This window comes from Choloepus didactylus, chromosome 5, assembly GCF_015220235.1.
Source record: "Choloepus didactylus isolate mChoDid1 chromosome 5, mChoDid1.pri, whole genome shotgun sequence".
NCBI classification, from domain to species: domain Eukaryota; kingdom Metazoa; phylum Chordata; class Mammalia; order Pilosa; family Megalonychidae; genus Choloepus; species Choloepus didactylus.
Genome location: NC_051311.1, coordinates 27,938,328 through 27,951,621, shown reverse-complemented (window position 1 = coordinate 27,951,621; position 13,294 = coordinate 27,938,328). Strand labels below are relative to the sequence as shown.

The following is a 13,294-nucleotide window of genomic DNA, read 5'->3' as shown; positions in this document are numbered from 1 at the left end:
ATTGTTGACAAACTTTGACCAGTGGCTCTTTGTTTATTAAGTCACATTATCCTTGTTGTAGGAAAGGCCACCTGTAGGATCTAAACAAAAAAAAGGCTGTGCAAAATGTGAGAGGATGGTCTCTTCAGGACAGTTGGTAAAGTCGAGCTGTACTGCACCAAGAGGGTCTCAGACTTCATTGTGGTCATGGAGTTTGCTCAAATTTGTTTTGATTGAATACAATAGGGATGAGTCTGGGAGGCACTAAATGCTGTTCTTATTTAAATGGATAGTATTTATTGCAGCAGATACTGATTAAAAAAAGATTGGTCTCGCTGAGTCTAGATTTGCACATTACTGCATTGCTTTTTGTCAAGGAAGCTGTGCAGTGGGCTAATGAGATATCCAGACTCCTGCTTGCACAGTCCACTTAAACCTCAACAAGCATGGAGACTCCAGAATAGTCAAAAAAAGGTCAATCCACTGCAGTCCAGGATGAAAGAACACTTCCCATTGGGGCAGGGCTGTGAAGCCTCAGTGATTCTTTTTAACACTGTTTGATTTCTCCCTGGTGGGCGTTTCTCTCAGGTTACGACAGGTGTTGGGTAGCAGTTGTCCCTCATCCCAGCCTCCAGGAATGGGATGGGAATTGGCCGTCAGGCAGTGAAACTTCATCTTCTGTGCCAATTGGTGGGGGGTGAGCTGGCACATGGGCTTTCCCTTAATTATTCAGGGAGCCTCCTGGCCTCCTCAGTCTTTTCTCAGCAATGTGGGTGCCAGTAGGGTGTGGTGGGCTGATGCTCCTTTTTCCAACTTACTGATGAGGGCAGGCATTTCCTTTGGCTTGGCAGTTGGCTAAAATGTTTGTTAGACTGAGCAGGCTTTTCTCAGTGGGTGGGGTTCTGCATCCTTATGTACCATATTTACTTAAACGTTTACCACAGAAAATCCAAGCGGTAACCCCCCCCATTTCCAGGGATTAGTCAGACATTTGGTGGGTTCCCCCAGTAGGAAGCTGGGAAAGGGGAAGAATAAATTTGTTTCTTATACTTCCATTTTGATTCCTCTTTTTACTTCATTTTAAATTTAGATATTGGAGCTTTTCATTCTTGAGATGGAAGATTTGTTTTAATTGGAATATATTTTAATATGTTTTAATAAATGTAATATGTTCAAAAAGACTGCAGCAGGATGCTAGAAGATCTCGTTGATGTGCCAAGTTTGGAAGTGTTAAAAATATTTTTTATGTTTGTAGTAAGTAAAGTGAGAATTGAAGAGAAAGAGAAAAGAGATGAAGATTCTGACAGAGGAGATGAAGGTAGAGAAAGAAGATATCGGGAAAGAAAGGTATATAGAAGGATTTTTCCAAATACTGCAAAGTAAAGGACATTTGAATCATTTTCATTGGAAACATTTTTGGAAAATTTTGTAACAAAGGATTCAATTTCTGTTGGAAAAAAATTTTTTTCCCTGACAGCCAAGTTTTTCCCCTTATTACAAATGGAATACTGGTTATTTTAGAAAATTTAGAAAATAAAATAAATAATAAGAATAAAATAAAAAATATCTAATCCCCAACCAGAGATTAATTATTGATAATGTTTAGATATATCTCCTACCACACACACACATACTTACACACATATGTGCATATTTTTAAATTGGAGTTTTACTTAGGAATTGTGTAAACTACTATGGGCATTTTCTAAGTTCTATTTCTCTAATATTTTAATGGCTGCATAATATATATTTATTATGTATCACAGTTTTCTTAATAGGCCTACCGTTGTTGAACAGTTAGGTTGCTTCTAAATTTTTTTTTTATTGTAAATACATTCATAGGGTAAAGTTTATGTATGTATTCATAATTGTTTCCTTTGGAAAATGAACTTGCTGGATCAATATAAATGTAAACTTTACCCCATTTGCTTATATGAAAGCTGTACTTGTTTACATGAGGAGTATAATTCCCCATGTACTAAGTAGCAACTATGCATTATTTTTAGTCTTTACTAATTCAATTCAGGAAAAAAGTAACATCTTTAGTCATTTTCTTCAAACGGTTTATAGCCATTTTGTTAACTACCTGTATCATTTCCTTACCTTTCTAGTGGAGTGTCTTATTGATTTATGAGTACTTTAAAGATTAACTTTGTGCCAGTCATTTATGTTGCTATTTTCTGTTTGTTTTGAATTTTACTTGTGGGTTCTTCATTTTTATAATTAAGTTTAAAATTATGAAGTAGTCAAGTCTATAAGTCTTTTCCTTTATTATTTCTGTTGTTGAGATAATTCTTCAAGAGTCCTTTCAGCACCCCAGAGTTATGTAAATAGTCACGTATATTTTGTTTGCATCTTTATAAATTTTTTTAACACTTAAATCTTTAATCCCCATAGAATTTATTTCAGCGAGTGGTGTAGTAATCTCACTTTACAACTAAGGGGTTTGATCAGGGAGATCATTAGAATGTTTTGTTTTTAAAGGAAGATTATTCTGGCAAAGATGTGTTAGAAGACAGGATATGGGTGAGGCTTGAGGAAGGGAAACTAGTTAGGAGTGGTCACAGTGATGCACAGGTAGGGTGATAAAATCCTGAACTGAGGTGAAGGGAATGGAAACAACAGGGAACTAAGAGATAAGAAAGGAGTTATGAAATAAAAATCCAGTGATTGGAAGACAAAAACCGAGTGATCACTGATTGTATGTGAGCAGAGAAGACACCTGTGTGAAAAGGAAAAGGGTAGGTTCAGTTTGGGCATTTGGATTTCAGTGAGGTGAGAAGGGGCCTGACTGTGGAGGGCCATATTTACCATGCTAAGGAATGTGGATATTGTTTTCCATTTCAGAGTGAGGGTGATTGGGCTGCTGTGTTTCTCTGTTTATTCTGTAGCCGTTGGGTGGCCAGCAACATCTATTGGTGGGGGAGTGGTGTGAATAGAATTTTGTTTTGTTTTCTTTTCTTTTCCAGAAAGATGACATATGGTTAAGTTTTTAGGAAGATACCTGACAGCAGGATGGAGCAGTGAAGGGCACACATGTAGTTCTGTAATTCCCTTCTCCCACTTTTTTTTTTTTTTTAAATATCATAATGCATATAAAAGACAGAAGTACTTGAGTAGGTTTTATATACACACATATTTTTTAATATGTTACATTCCATAGTTGCAGTATGGTGACAGTAAAGATAATCCCCTAAAGTACTGGCTTTATAAAGAAGAAGGTGAAAGAAGACACAGGAGACCAAAAGAACAAGATCAAGAGAAGAAACATCGAGAAAAAAGCAGCACAAGGGAAAAAAGGGAAAAATTTTCAAAAGAGAAGAGTAATTTGTTTTCTGAAAAGGAAGGGGAAGAAAGACATAAAGAAAAGCAACATAAAGAAGGCTATCATTTTGATGATGAAAAGTACCGAAATAACATGGATAAAAAGGAGAGGTCATCAAAAGAAGAACATAGGAAGAGGGAATCCAAGGTATTACTTTTTTCTGCTTCATTGCCTTTATATTCATCCTAAGAGTAACACTTTTAGAGAAAAAGTTGTATCTAAGTGTAGCCAGATAAGGTTTAAATTCCTTGTCAAAAAGTAGGTATGTTGGTAAAAACATGATTCAAATCCCTTTTATGATTAGTATCGAGAGATTACTGATCTAAGCAACATGAAGCCAAATCTTATGATTATATTGTGAATATATTTTTAACAGGTATTTGAAAATCTATCATAAAAGTTTGAAATTTAACATTAAAAAAAAAGGTGGTATTTTTAAGAAGTGTGGAAATTAAATGATTTAGCAAAACAATGAACGTGTCAGCTGGAATTGGTAGTATAAGTTTATAAAAACAAAACAAAACAGAGCAAAACAAAAAAATAAAACAGGGTCTAATTTCTCTTCCATGTGTATTGGTTTAATTAGTGTAATTGCTTAATATCATCCCGAACTCTTTCTTATCTCTTGTTCTGGTGCATATACTTTTTATGCTGTTTTTAGAGAAGCTAAAGCTAATGCTACTTTATTCTCAGATTTGTTGGTTGTGCTTCCTTTCCATTGGAAGTAAAATCTTTTTCCAGGCATTGGGTCATGTGGTGGGGCTCATGGAGAGTCATAACATTTAGAGAGCAAGACTAAGGTTTGGGGCGGGGAGGGGCTCATGACTTCTAATCTGCTGATGCTCTGTCCAAAGCATCTTTTAGGGACCAAAAGCCTATTAATTAAAACTAAGAGTATTTCAATTGAGAAACAGTTGTGTTAAGAATATGTTGCACAATCTCATTTGATCTTGCTGTCTGGCCTATTGGCCATCTTAGTTTTCTCTTTGCACTGCTAAGTGTCATGAATCAGAGCCTGTATCTGTAACTTCACTGTCTTTACTCCGACACCTCTCCTTACAACTCTTCTGAAACCCCTCTCTGTCACCAGCAGCCCACTGCCCTCCATTTGAACCAGGACATTGGTCAAACAGTACCAATTTTGCTACTTACATTTACAGTATCCAAGGCTGATGGATTTCCCTTTAATTAGTATGCTGAATAGTTATATTCCTGATGCATGCACCCGCTGTCACTTGAAAGTGGTTAAAATGGGAAATTTTATGTTGTTCATCTGTTACCACAATAAATATTAAAAAAAATAAAAAGAAGAATTAAAAAAAGGCCATATGATGTATGATTCTATAACATTTTTAAAATGACAAAACTGTAGAGATGGAACAGAGATTAGTGGTTGCCTGGGGTTTGAGATGGAGGAGAGAGGAAAGCAGCTGTGACTATGAAGGGGCAGCATGAGGGAGATCCTCTAGGTGAGGGAATCATTCTGTAACTAGATTACTATGGTGATTCTATAGATCTACATAGGATAAAATGATACTTTCATATGTTTATTATCAAATTCTGGTTTTGAAAGTTTACTATGATCATGTAAGATGTAACCAGATGGAAACTGGGTGAAACTTCCATGGGAGCTTTGAACTCTCTTGGCAAATTCCCATGAATCTATGATTATTACAAAATCCAAGTTTTTAAAAATGGTATACACCCAAATATGTCATTAATTACATTACATGTAAATAGATTCTAGTTAAAATATAAATATTAGAAATTTAAAAATACAGTCAATTAAAAAATAAAATTGGGTGGGGCATTAACTGAGAGTGAGACCCTAAAGGATAGGTATTGACTCTTGTATTTCTCATCTCTTTCCCAAGATCAAACCTTTTTTCAGCAGTATTTTATTATGAACATTTTCAAATATGCAGCAAAGTTAACATGTTTATGGTGAACACTGCCTAGATTCTACCAGTAACATTTTATTATACTTGCTTTATCATATTCCTTAGTTAAAATTTTTTTCTCTAGTGTTTTTTATTAGAGAAGGTTTAGGTTTACAGAAAATATCATGCATAAAAAACAGAGTTCCCATGTAATACTCTATTATTAATAAACAGCTTGCATTAGTGTGGTACATTTGCTGCAGTTGGTGAAAGAACATTTTTATAATTGTACTATTAACGGTAGTCCAATTCTAGGGTTCACTGTGTTGTACAGTCCTATGGATATACATTTAAAAAGTTTTATTCTAGCAACATATATACAACCTAAAATTTCCCCTTTTAATCACATTCAAATGTATATTTCAGTGCTGTTAATTATGTTTACAATGTTGTGCTACTATCACCACCATCCATTACCAAAGCTTTTCCATCATCCCAAATAGAAACTCTGTACAATTTAAGCATTAACCCTCAATTCCTTTGCCCACTCTGGCCCTTGGTAATCTATATTTTAGATTCTGACTCTAGAAATTTGCTTATTTTAATTATTTCGTGTCTACAATATCATACAATATTTATTCCTTTGGTGTCTGACTTATTTCACTCAACATAATGTCTCCAAGATTCATCCATTTTGTTGTTCTTTTTACCAGCTAAAATTATTCCATTGTGTGCCTGTACCATATTTTCTTTATCCATTCTTCTGTTGATGGACTCTTGGGGTGCTCCCATCTTTTGGTAATTGTGAATAATGCCTCTGTGAACATTAGTAGCAAATATCTGTTCAAATCCCTGCTTTCAATTCTTTTTTGGTATATACCTAGCAGTGGGGTTGCTAGATCATGTGGCAATTCTGTATTTAACTTTCTAATGAACCACAAACTGTCTTCCATGGTCTGTGTACCATTTTACATTCCCACCAACAATGAATAAGTGTTCCAGTTTCTCCACATCCTCTCCAACACTTGTAATTTTCTGTTTTTTTTTTAAATAGTAGCCTTTCTGGTGGGTGGGAAATTGTACCTCATTGTGATTTTGATTTGTATATCCCTAATGGCTAACAATGTTGAGCATCTTTTCATGTGATTTTGGCCATGTGTGTATCTTCTTTGGAGAAATGTTTATTCAAGTCTTTTGTCCATTTTTAAATTGTGTTTGCCTTTTGTTGAGTTGTAGAATTTCTTTCTATATTCTGTATAGTAAACCCTTATCGGATATGTGGTTTCCAAATATTTCCTCCCATTGTGTAGGTTGTTGTTTTACTTTCAGGGTAAAGTCCTTTGAAGCACAGAAGTTTTTAATTTTGATGAGGTCCCATTTATGTATTTTTTATTTTGTTCCTTGTGCTTTGGCTGTAAAGTCTAAGAAACCATTGTCTAGCACAAGGTTCTGAAGAAGTTTCTCTGTTTTCTTTTATGAGTTTTATAGTTCTGGTTCTTATATTTGGGTCTTTAGTCCATTTTGAATTGATATTTGTATATTGTGGAAGGTATGGGTCCTCCATTATTTTGCATATGAGCATCCAGTTTTCCCTTTACTATTTATGGAAGAGACTGTTCTTTCCCAATTGAGTGGACTTTGCAGTCCTGTCAAAAATCAGTTGGACGTAAATGGTGAGGGTTGATTTCTGAACTCTCAATTCTATTCCATTAGTCTTTATGTCTGTCCTTATACCAGTACCAGGTTGTTTTGATTACTGTGACTTTGTAATAAATTTCAAGATCAGTACGTGTGAGTTTTCCAACTCACTCTTCTCTTTCAAGATGGCTTTTGCTATTTGGGGCCTCTTACCCTTCCATATAAATATGATGATTGGCTTTTCCATTTCTGCAAAGAAAGCTGTTGGAATTTTGATTTGGATTGTGCTGAATCTGTAATCACTTTGGGTAGAATTGACATCTTAACAATATTTAATCATTTTATGAACATGGAATGTCCTTCCATTTATTTTGGTCTTTGATTTCTTTTAGCGATGTTTTGTAGTTTTCTGTGTACAAGTCGTTTACATCCTTGGTTAGATTTATTTCTTGATATTTGATTCTTTTAGTTGTATTGTAAATGGAATTTTTGTCTTGATTGCTTCTTCAGATTGTTCATTACATTGTATAGATGTATACTGATTTTTGGGTATTGATCTTGTACTCTTCCTTTTGCTGAATTCATTTATCCTAGTCAAATTTAATTACTTAGAACTGTATGCTTGGGTCACATTAGCTTAGTTCCCCACACAAATGCCTTTTCTGAGATATGTCTTAAAATATCCATTTGGCTGTTATTAAGGTTGAATATCTGAAATGGTTGTATGAAGAACATATTCTCTCTTTTATAAAACCACTGCCTTCAACAATGTTCCTTACATTAGGATTAACATAGCAGTTAGTCCCAGGAAAAAGATTCTTCTTATGAACTGAAAATCTTCCTTTTTTTAGACCTTTGTTCATATTTCTGGAGTGGCTACTGTGTGGTTGCTACTGGGATACACGTGTGAACAAAACAGAAGTTCCTATGCTCATGATGCTTATATTTCATTGGAGAAGATGTACAATAAGAAATAAGCAAATAAAAATATACTATCAAGAGTGATAAGTGAGCTTTATCTAAAAACATTTTTTCTTGCTTTGGTGTTCAAAATACTTTTTGATTTACTTTGTCAGCCTTAGTGTTTGATATAATTATCTCAAAGGTGACCCATAAAGTGCAAGGGGTAATATTAATAATTATACCAGGATAACAGATATAACTGGGACTATTCCCAGGAAACAGGGATGTATGTTCTCCTTAGTTATCTCTCCCTTTCTCTATATGATTTTTTTTTACTCTTTTTTTTATTTTGAAATAAATTCAAAGTTACATGAATAGTTGCAAAAACAATACTAGCCCCATACACAGAATTCCATCATACCCTGACCCCCCTCCCCCAATAGCTCAATCCACCAACTTTAACATGCTGTCACATCACTATTTCTTTCCCTCCCTCCCTCCCTCCCTATCTGTCATCCATCATCTATTGCTCTGTCTTCTGAACATATGAGAGTTAGCTGCACACATCCTTGAACATACACTATAATTCATGTGTTTACTTCCCATGAACAAGAACATTCTTTTATGTAATTCCATTAAGTGCAGCTAAGAAGTATAAGAGATTCAACAATGATACAATGCTTACATTCTGTATTTCCTTTTCCTTATGTCTCAACTGTGTCCCTTCGAGCCACCTGTCCTCCACCCTCCAATCCCATCCAAGTTCATCCTTAGCATTCAATTGTAGTCTAGTTAGACTGTCTTTTTTTTTCTTTTTCCTTTTTTCAATTGTGGAAACATATATACAGCCTAAATCTTCCCATTCCACCCCCTCCCTAGCCTTCCATTAGTGGGATTAATCACATTTAGAATGATGTTATGCTCTTTCCCACCATCCATTACTAGAAATTTCCCTTCACCTCAAACAATAACCCTACACTCCTTTCTTAACTCCCCATTGCCCCTTCCCCCCATTTCTCTTAACCCAAACTCTACTTGTCGTCTCTATGGTTATATTCTCTGATAATTTCTTTGTGTTTACTGTGGGGCTTAAAATTAACCTCTTAAATCCCTATCAATCTTGTTTTTCTTTGATACCACCTTCACTTCAATAAGGCACATAAACTATGTTCCTATACTCCTCCATTCCCCCACCTTTATATAGTTGTCTAAAATTACGTATTTTACATTGAGTTCAAAACCACCGATTTGTCCTTAGAGTTTGTGTATTTTTTATCATGTAGGAAGTAAATAGTGGAGTTATAGTTTAAAAATTATTGACTTCTATTTGTATTCCATTGTGTTTGGAGAATGTTCTTTGAGTATATTCAATTTTTTTTTTTTTTTTTTTTTTTAAATTTCTTGAGGCTTGTTTTATATCCCAGCTTATGGTCCCTTCTGGAGGAAGATCTGTGATCACTAGAGAAAAATGAGTGTCTTGGTGATTTGGGATGTAAGGTACTATATATGTCTGTTAAAATTCTCTATATCTCTTTCTCCTTTCTTTGTCTCTCTGTTGGTAGGGCTTCCTTTAGAATCTGAAGTAGGGCAGGTCTTTTATTGGCAAAGTCTCTCAGCATTTGTTTGTCTGTGAAAAATTTAAGCTCTCCTTCAAATTTGAAGGAGAGTTTTGCTGGATAAAGTATTCTTGGCTAGAAATTTTTCTCTCTCAGAATTTTAAATATGTCATGCCACTGCCTTCTCGCCTCCATAGTAGCCTCTGAGTAGTCACTACTTAGTCTTATGTTGTTTCCTTTGTGTGTGTTGAACTGCTTTTCTCTTGCTGCTTTCAGAACTTGCTCCTTCTCTTCAGTATTTGACAGTCTGATCAGAATATGTCTTGGGGTGGGTTTATTTGGATTTATTCTATTTGGAGTTCACTGGGCATTTATGCTTTGTGTGTTTATATTGTGTAGAAGGTTGGGGAAGTTTTCCTCAACAATTTCTTTGAATACTCTTTCTAGACCTTTGCCCTTCTCTTCCCCTTCTGGGACACCAATGAGTCTTAAGTTTGGACGTTTTATTTTATTTATCATATCCCTGAGATCCATTTTGATTTTTTTGATTTTTTTCTCCATTCTTTCTTTTGTTCTTTCATTTTCTGTTCTCTGGCTTTCTAGGACACTGAGATGTTGTTCAGCTTCCTCTAGTCTTGTATTGTGAATATCCAGAGTCTCTTTGATTTGGCCAACCGTTTCTTTTATTTCCATAAGATCTTCTATTTTTCTATTTACTCTTGCAATGTCTTCTTTATGTTCTTCTAGGGTCTTCTTCATGGCACTTATATCCTGGGCCATGGTCCTCTTGATGTCCTTTAAATCCTTTGCCATGTTTTCATTCTTCAATTGTAGTTCTTTGATTAATTGTGCGAGGTACAATGTTTCTTCTGAAATCTTGATTTGTGTGTTTGGAGCTGGATTCTCCATATTGTCTGGTTTTATCATATGCATTAAGATTTTCTTTTGTTTTTGGCCTCTTGGCATTTGTTTTGCTTGATAGGGTTCTTTCAAGTTGTATCAAAAAAAAGGATATTGATCTAATTTTTCAGAGACACAGTTTGGTGACGTACACTTTCTCTAACTAACCAGCAGATGGCGTCTGTGAGTCACCTATATCCCTCAAGTCAGTTCTCAACCTTTTTTCCATGGTGTATGGGGAAATGATTCTTGTGTGTTCAGTTGGAGAGCTCAGTTTGGGTGTGTTGCTGGAGCCGTCTGCCCTGAATATGGGGTGTGTGTACAGGTGGCCAGGGAGGAAGGGCAGTTCTACTGTTCAAATCTCCTAGGTTCCAGGAGATTCAAGGCTACTGCAAGAGTCTAAGCCTTCATTTCAGTTCAGCCCCAGACCTTCTCTCTCGTTGTCCCACAAACCACCAGACTTGGTGTAGCGCCCCTGGGTTCTCTGAGCGGATCCCCCCTCCCAGCCATGATCCTCCCTCAGCCAAGGGAATGCCGTGCTATGTCATCAGTGTGCGCCATCCCTCAAGGGAAGCCCTGGGCCGCTGGGCTGTGCTGCGGGGCGCTCAGCTCATTTCAGAATGCAGAATGTCTGAGGCTGTCTTTACTGCAGCGCCTTGTGGGCTTAGAACAGCTGAGGTTTTCTCCACAGAGAGAGAGTGAGGGACAGAAAAACTCCCAGGTTCACCCGTCAGCCAGATATAGCACCTGATCCTCTGGGCTCCCTATCCTGAGACAGATGTGTCCCCTGATTCTCCCAAGGTCAGTTGTCACCAAAAGCCTCTGTCTGCTTGTTGAGGATTCGCTGTCTGTATTGAGCAGTTAATATTAAAACCTCACTTGGAGCTGGGCTGAGAAAGTGCACAGCATGGCTGCCGTGAGGGAGGGGCTCTCGGCTCTAGATTCTCGGCTCTCAGCACGGGTCTGCAGTTTTACTTACAGATTTTATGCTGTGATCTCAGGCATTCCTCCCAATTTATGTTGGTGGATGTTGAGTGTACAGTCACGTTTGTCTCCCCTCTGTTATTCCAGGTTATTACTGTTTTTTTGTTCATTTATGAATTGTTCTGGGGGAGACTAAGTCTTCCACTTCTTTCTGTGCCGCCATCTTCCCAGAATCCTCTATATGATTTTTTATTCATTATTTTTGGTTGAATTATGTGTATCTTTTATTGTAAGCCCCTTTTAGTTTTTGATTAAAGATAGAAAGGATGTGATTAAGCATGATAAATACAACAAAGCATTCTTTTAAAGAAACTGACCAAAGACTTCTTTTTTTGAAGAATCCAATGATTTCTTCTCTTTCTTCTCTTTCATACCATATCTATTACACTTTTATCCTTTCTGATCCTTGGAGTAATGATTTCAAATATGTCTTGTAAATATCTGTTTCTAGCCCAGAACTCTTCTAACCAGAAATTTAGTCCTATGGGGTAGTGTGATGTAGTGGCAAGAGCACAAGAGTGGGGCTCCAAATCACAGAGTTCATGTTTTTGAGGCTTTTGATACATACTGTGTCTTGCCCTCTGAGACTGATGTTTCTTAGTTGATGATTTGATCCTGCCATTTTTCTGCTCTGTATTTCTTATAGATCACTTTCAAGGTGTAGGATTTCAAGGCCTTCCATAATCTGTCTTTATCCTAGCTAAACATACTCTTTCTCCACCTTATTCCCTGGTAATTGGGGAATGGCCTCTTGTCCACCTCTCACTTCGTGCTGCACTTCATATCAGCACTCAATTAAATGTCTCTTTTCAAACAATCCACCTAAATATATTGATTTATAACCTAATATTTTAATTTTTATTTTATAAAATTCACTTAATTCAAGAGAAGATTGTTTAAAAAACTTTATTTTATATACTGTCATGGATATGTGAAATAGTCACCTTCTATAGGTTTGAAAGTTTGTGCTTCTGAGCAGCATAGGAGCTAGTCAGATTTTTCTGTAAATAATGTGTTGCTTGTGTGAATACACCAATGACTATGATTTTTTTTGCTTACTGAGGTAATATATTGTCATTGCTTTTAGTATACCTTTATTTAACTCCCTTACATTAGTTATCTAATTTACTAAAATTAGCTAGTAAAAATAGTTATTTTAAAAGATTCTTGTGGCGTAGAACTATTGTTAAATTTTGAATCTATGCTTGTTACTAATTATGATTAAGAGTTACTAATTATCATTAATTCATTGTGATATGCTAATTAATGGTTGTGGAATTATTTTTTTGTTTGATAGAATGCTGAACACAGAAGTCGAGGTGCAAGTTCAAAAAGAGATGGAACTAGCAGCCAGTAAGGAATATAAATTCTTTGGTTGAATATTACCTATAACACAGTTCCCATCGAATGTTTTAAAGATGATTTTTTCATTTTTGCCTAGCTATAGCCAGTAAATGAGAATAAATTATAGAAGCTCTTCATTTTTTGTTAGTTATAATTCCTCCAAACTACATTTTAGGTGTACTAGGGGAGCTTGGAAACTTATGATAAATTATTAGTCCTATACTGGTTACTTTATAGTTCCTCATATAAAATCAGGAAATTGGTACTCATTTTGGGAAGAATAATGAATTTGGGAGTCTCTTAATGTGCAAGAAGTGGCTCTCTCCTCTATGGTACTGGAAAAGCTTTAGAAGTTAAAGCATCCAGTGAACCATTTAACTGGCATAAGCAAATTTACTGTGGTTCACATAAAGTAAAGGGAATTTCCCAGCAAATCCCCTATTGCCTAATATTTACACATGTATTTGTCTTTGTAAATTGTGAGTACACATGAAAGGATATTTCCTTTTTAAATATTGTGAGTTAGTGAGGTAATAAGAGCAAGAGTGTTGATATCAGACTGGGTTGGAATATCAGATCTGCCTCTTAAGTTGTGATATTGAATATTACTTCAGAGCCAATTTTTTCTGTGGTAAAACTATGGTAATAATGCCTGTATTTTGTGGGTTTTTGTGACGATTATAGATTATATTAACCATTTGTGTAAAAGCTCTAATTTTGTATACAAGTTCCAAATCTTAATTTGTTCTTTCCAACAACCACATATGGTGAATTTCCTGAAAGAT

General features: G+C 35.7%; 1 protein-coding gene across 4 annotated transcripts in view; it reads left to right on the top strand.

The window, feature by feature from the left end:
- The window catches only part of DYNC2I1 (dynein 2 intermediate chain 1), a 117,565-nt gene that overhangs the window by 38,174 nt on the left and 66,097 nt on the right, over nucleotides 1-13,294 (top strand). For all 4 annotated transcript variants that reach the window (XR_005216909.1, XR_005216908.1, XM_037835708.1 and 1 more), the window contains exons 4-6: nucleotides 1,235-1,326; nucleotides 3,143-3,451; nucleotides 12,463-12,518. Coding sequence is in view for 2 of the 4 variants with exons in the window: in XM_037835708.1 (XP_037691636.1) it covers nucleotides 1,235-1,326; nucleotides 3,143-3,451; nucleotides 12,463-12,518 (457 nt within the window). In the remaining 2 variants the exon portion in view is untranslated. The remainder of the gene's footprint in view (nucleotides 1-1,234; nucleotides 1,327-3,142; nucleotides 3,452-12,462; nucleotides 12,519-13,294) is intronic.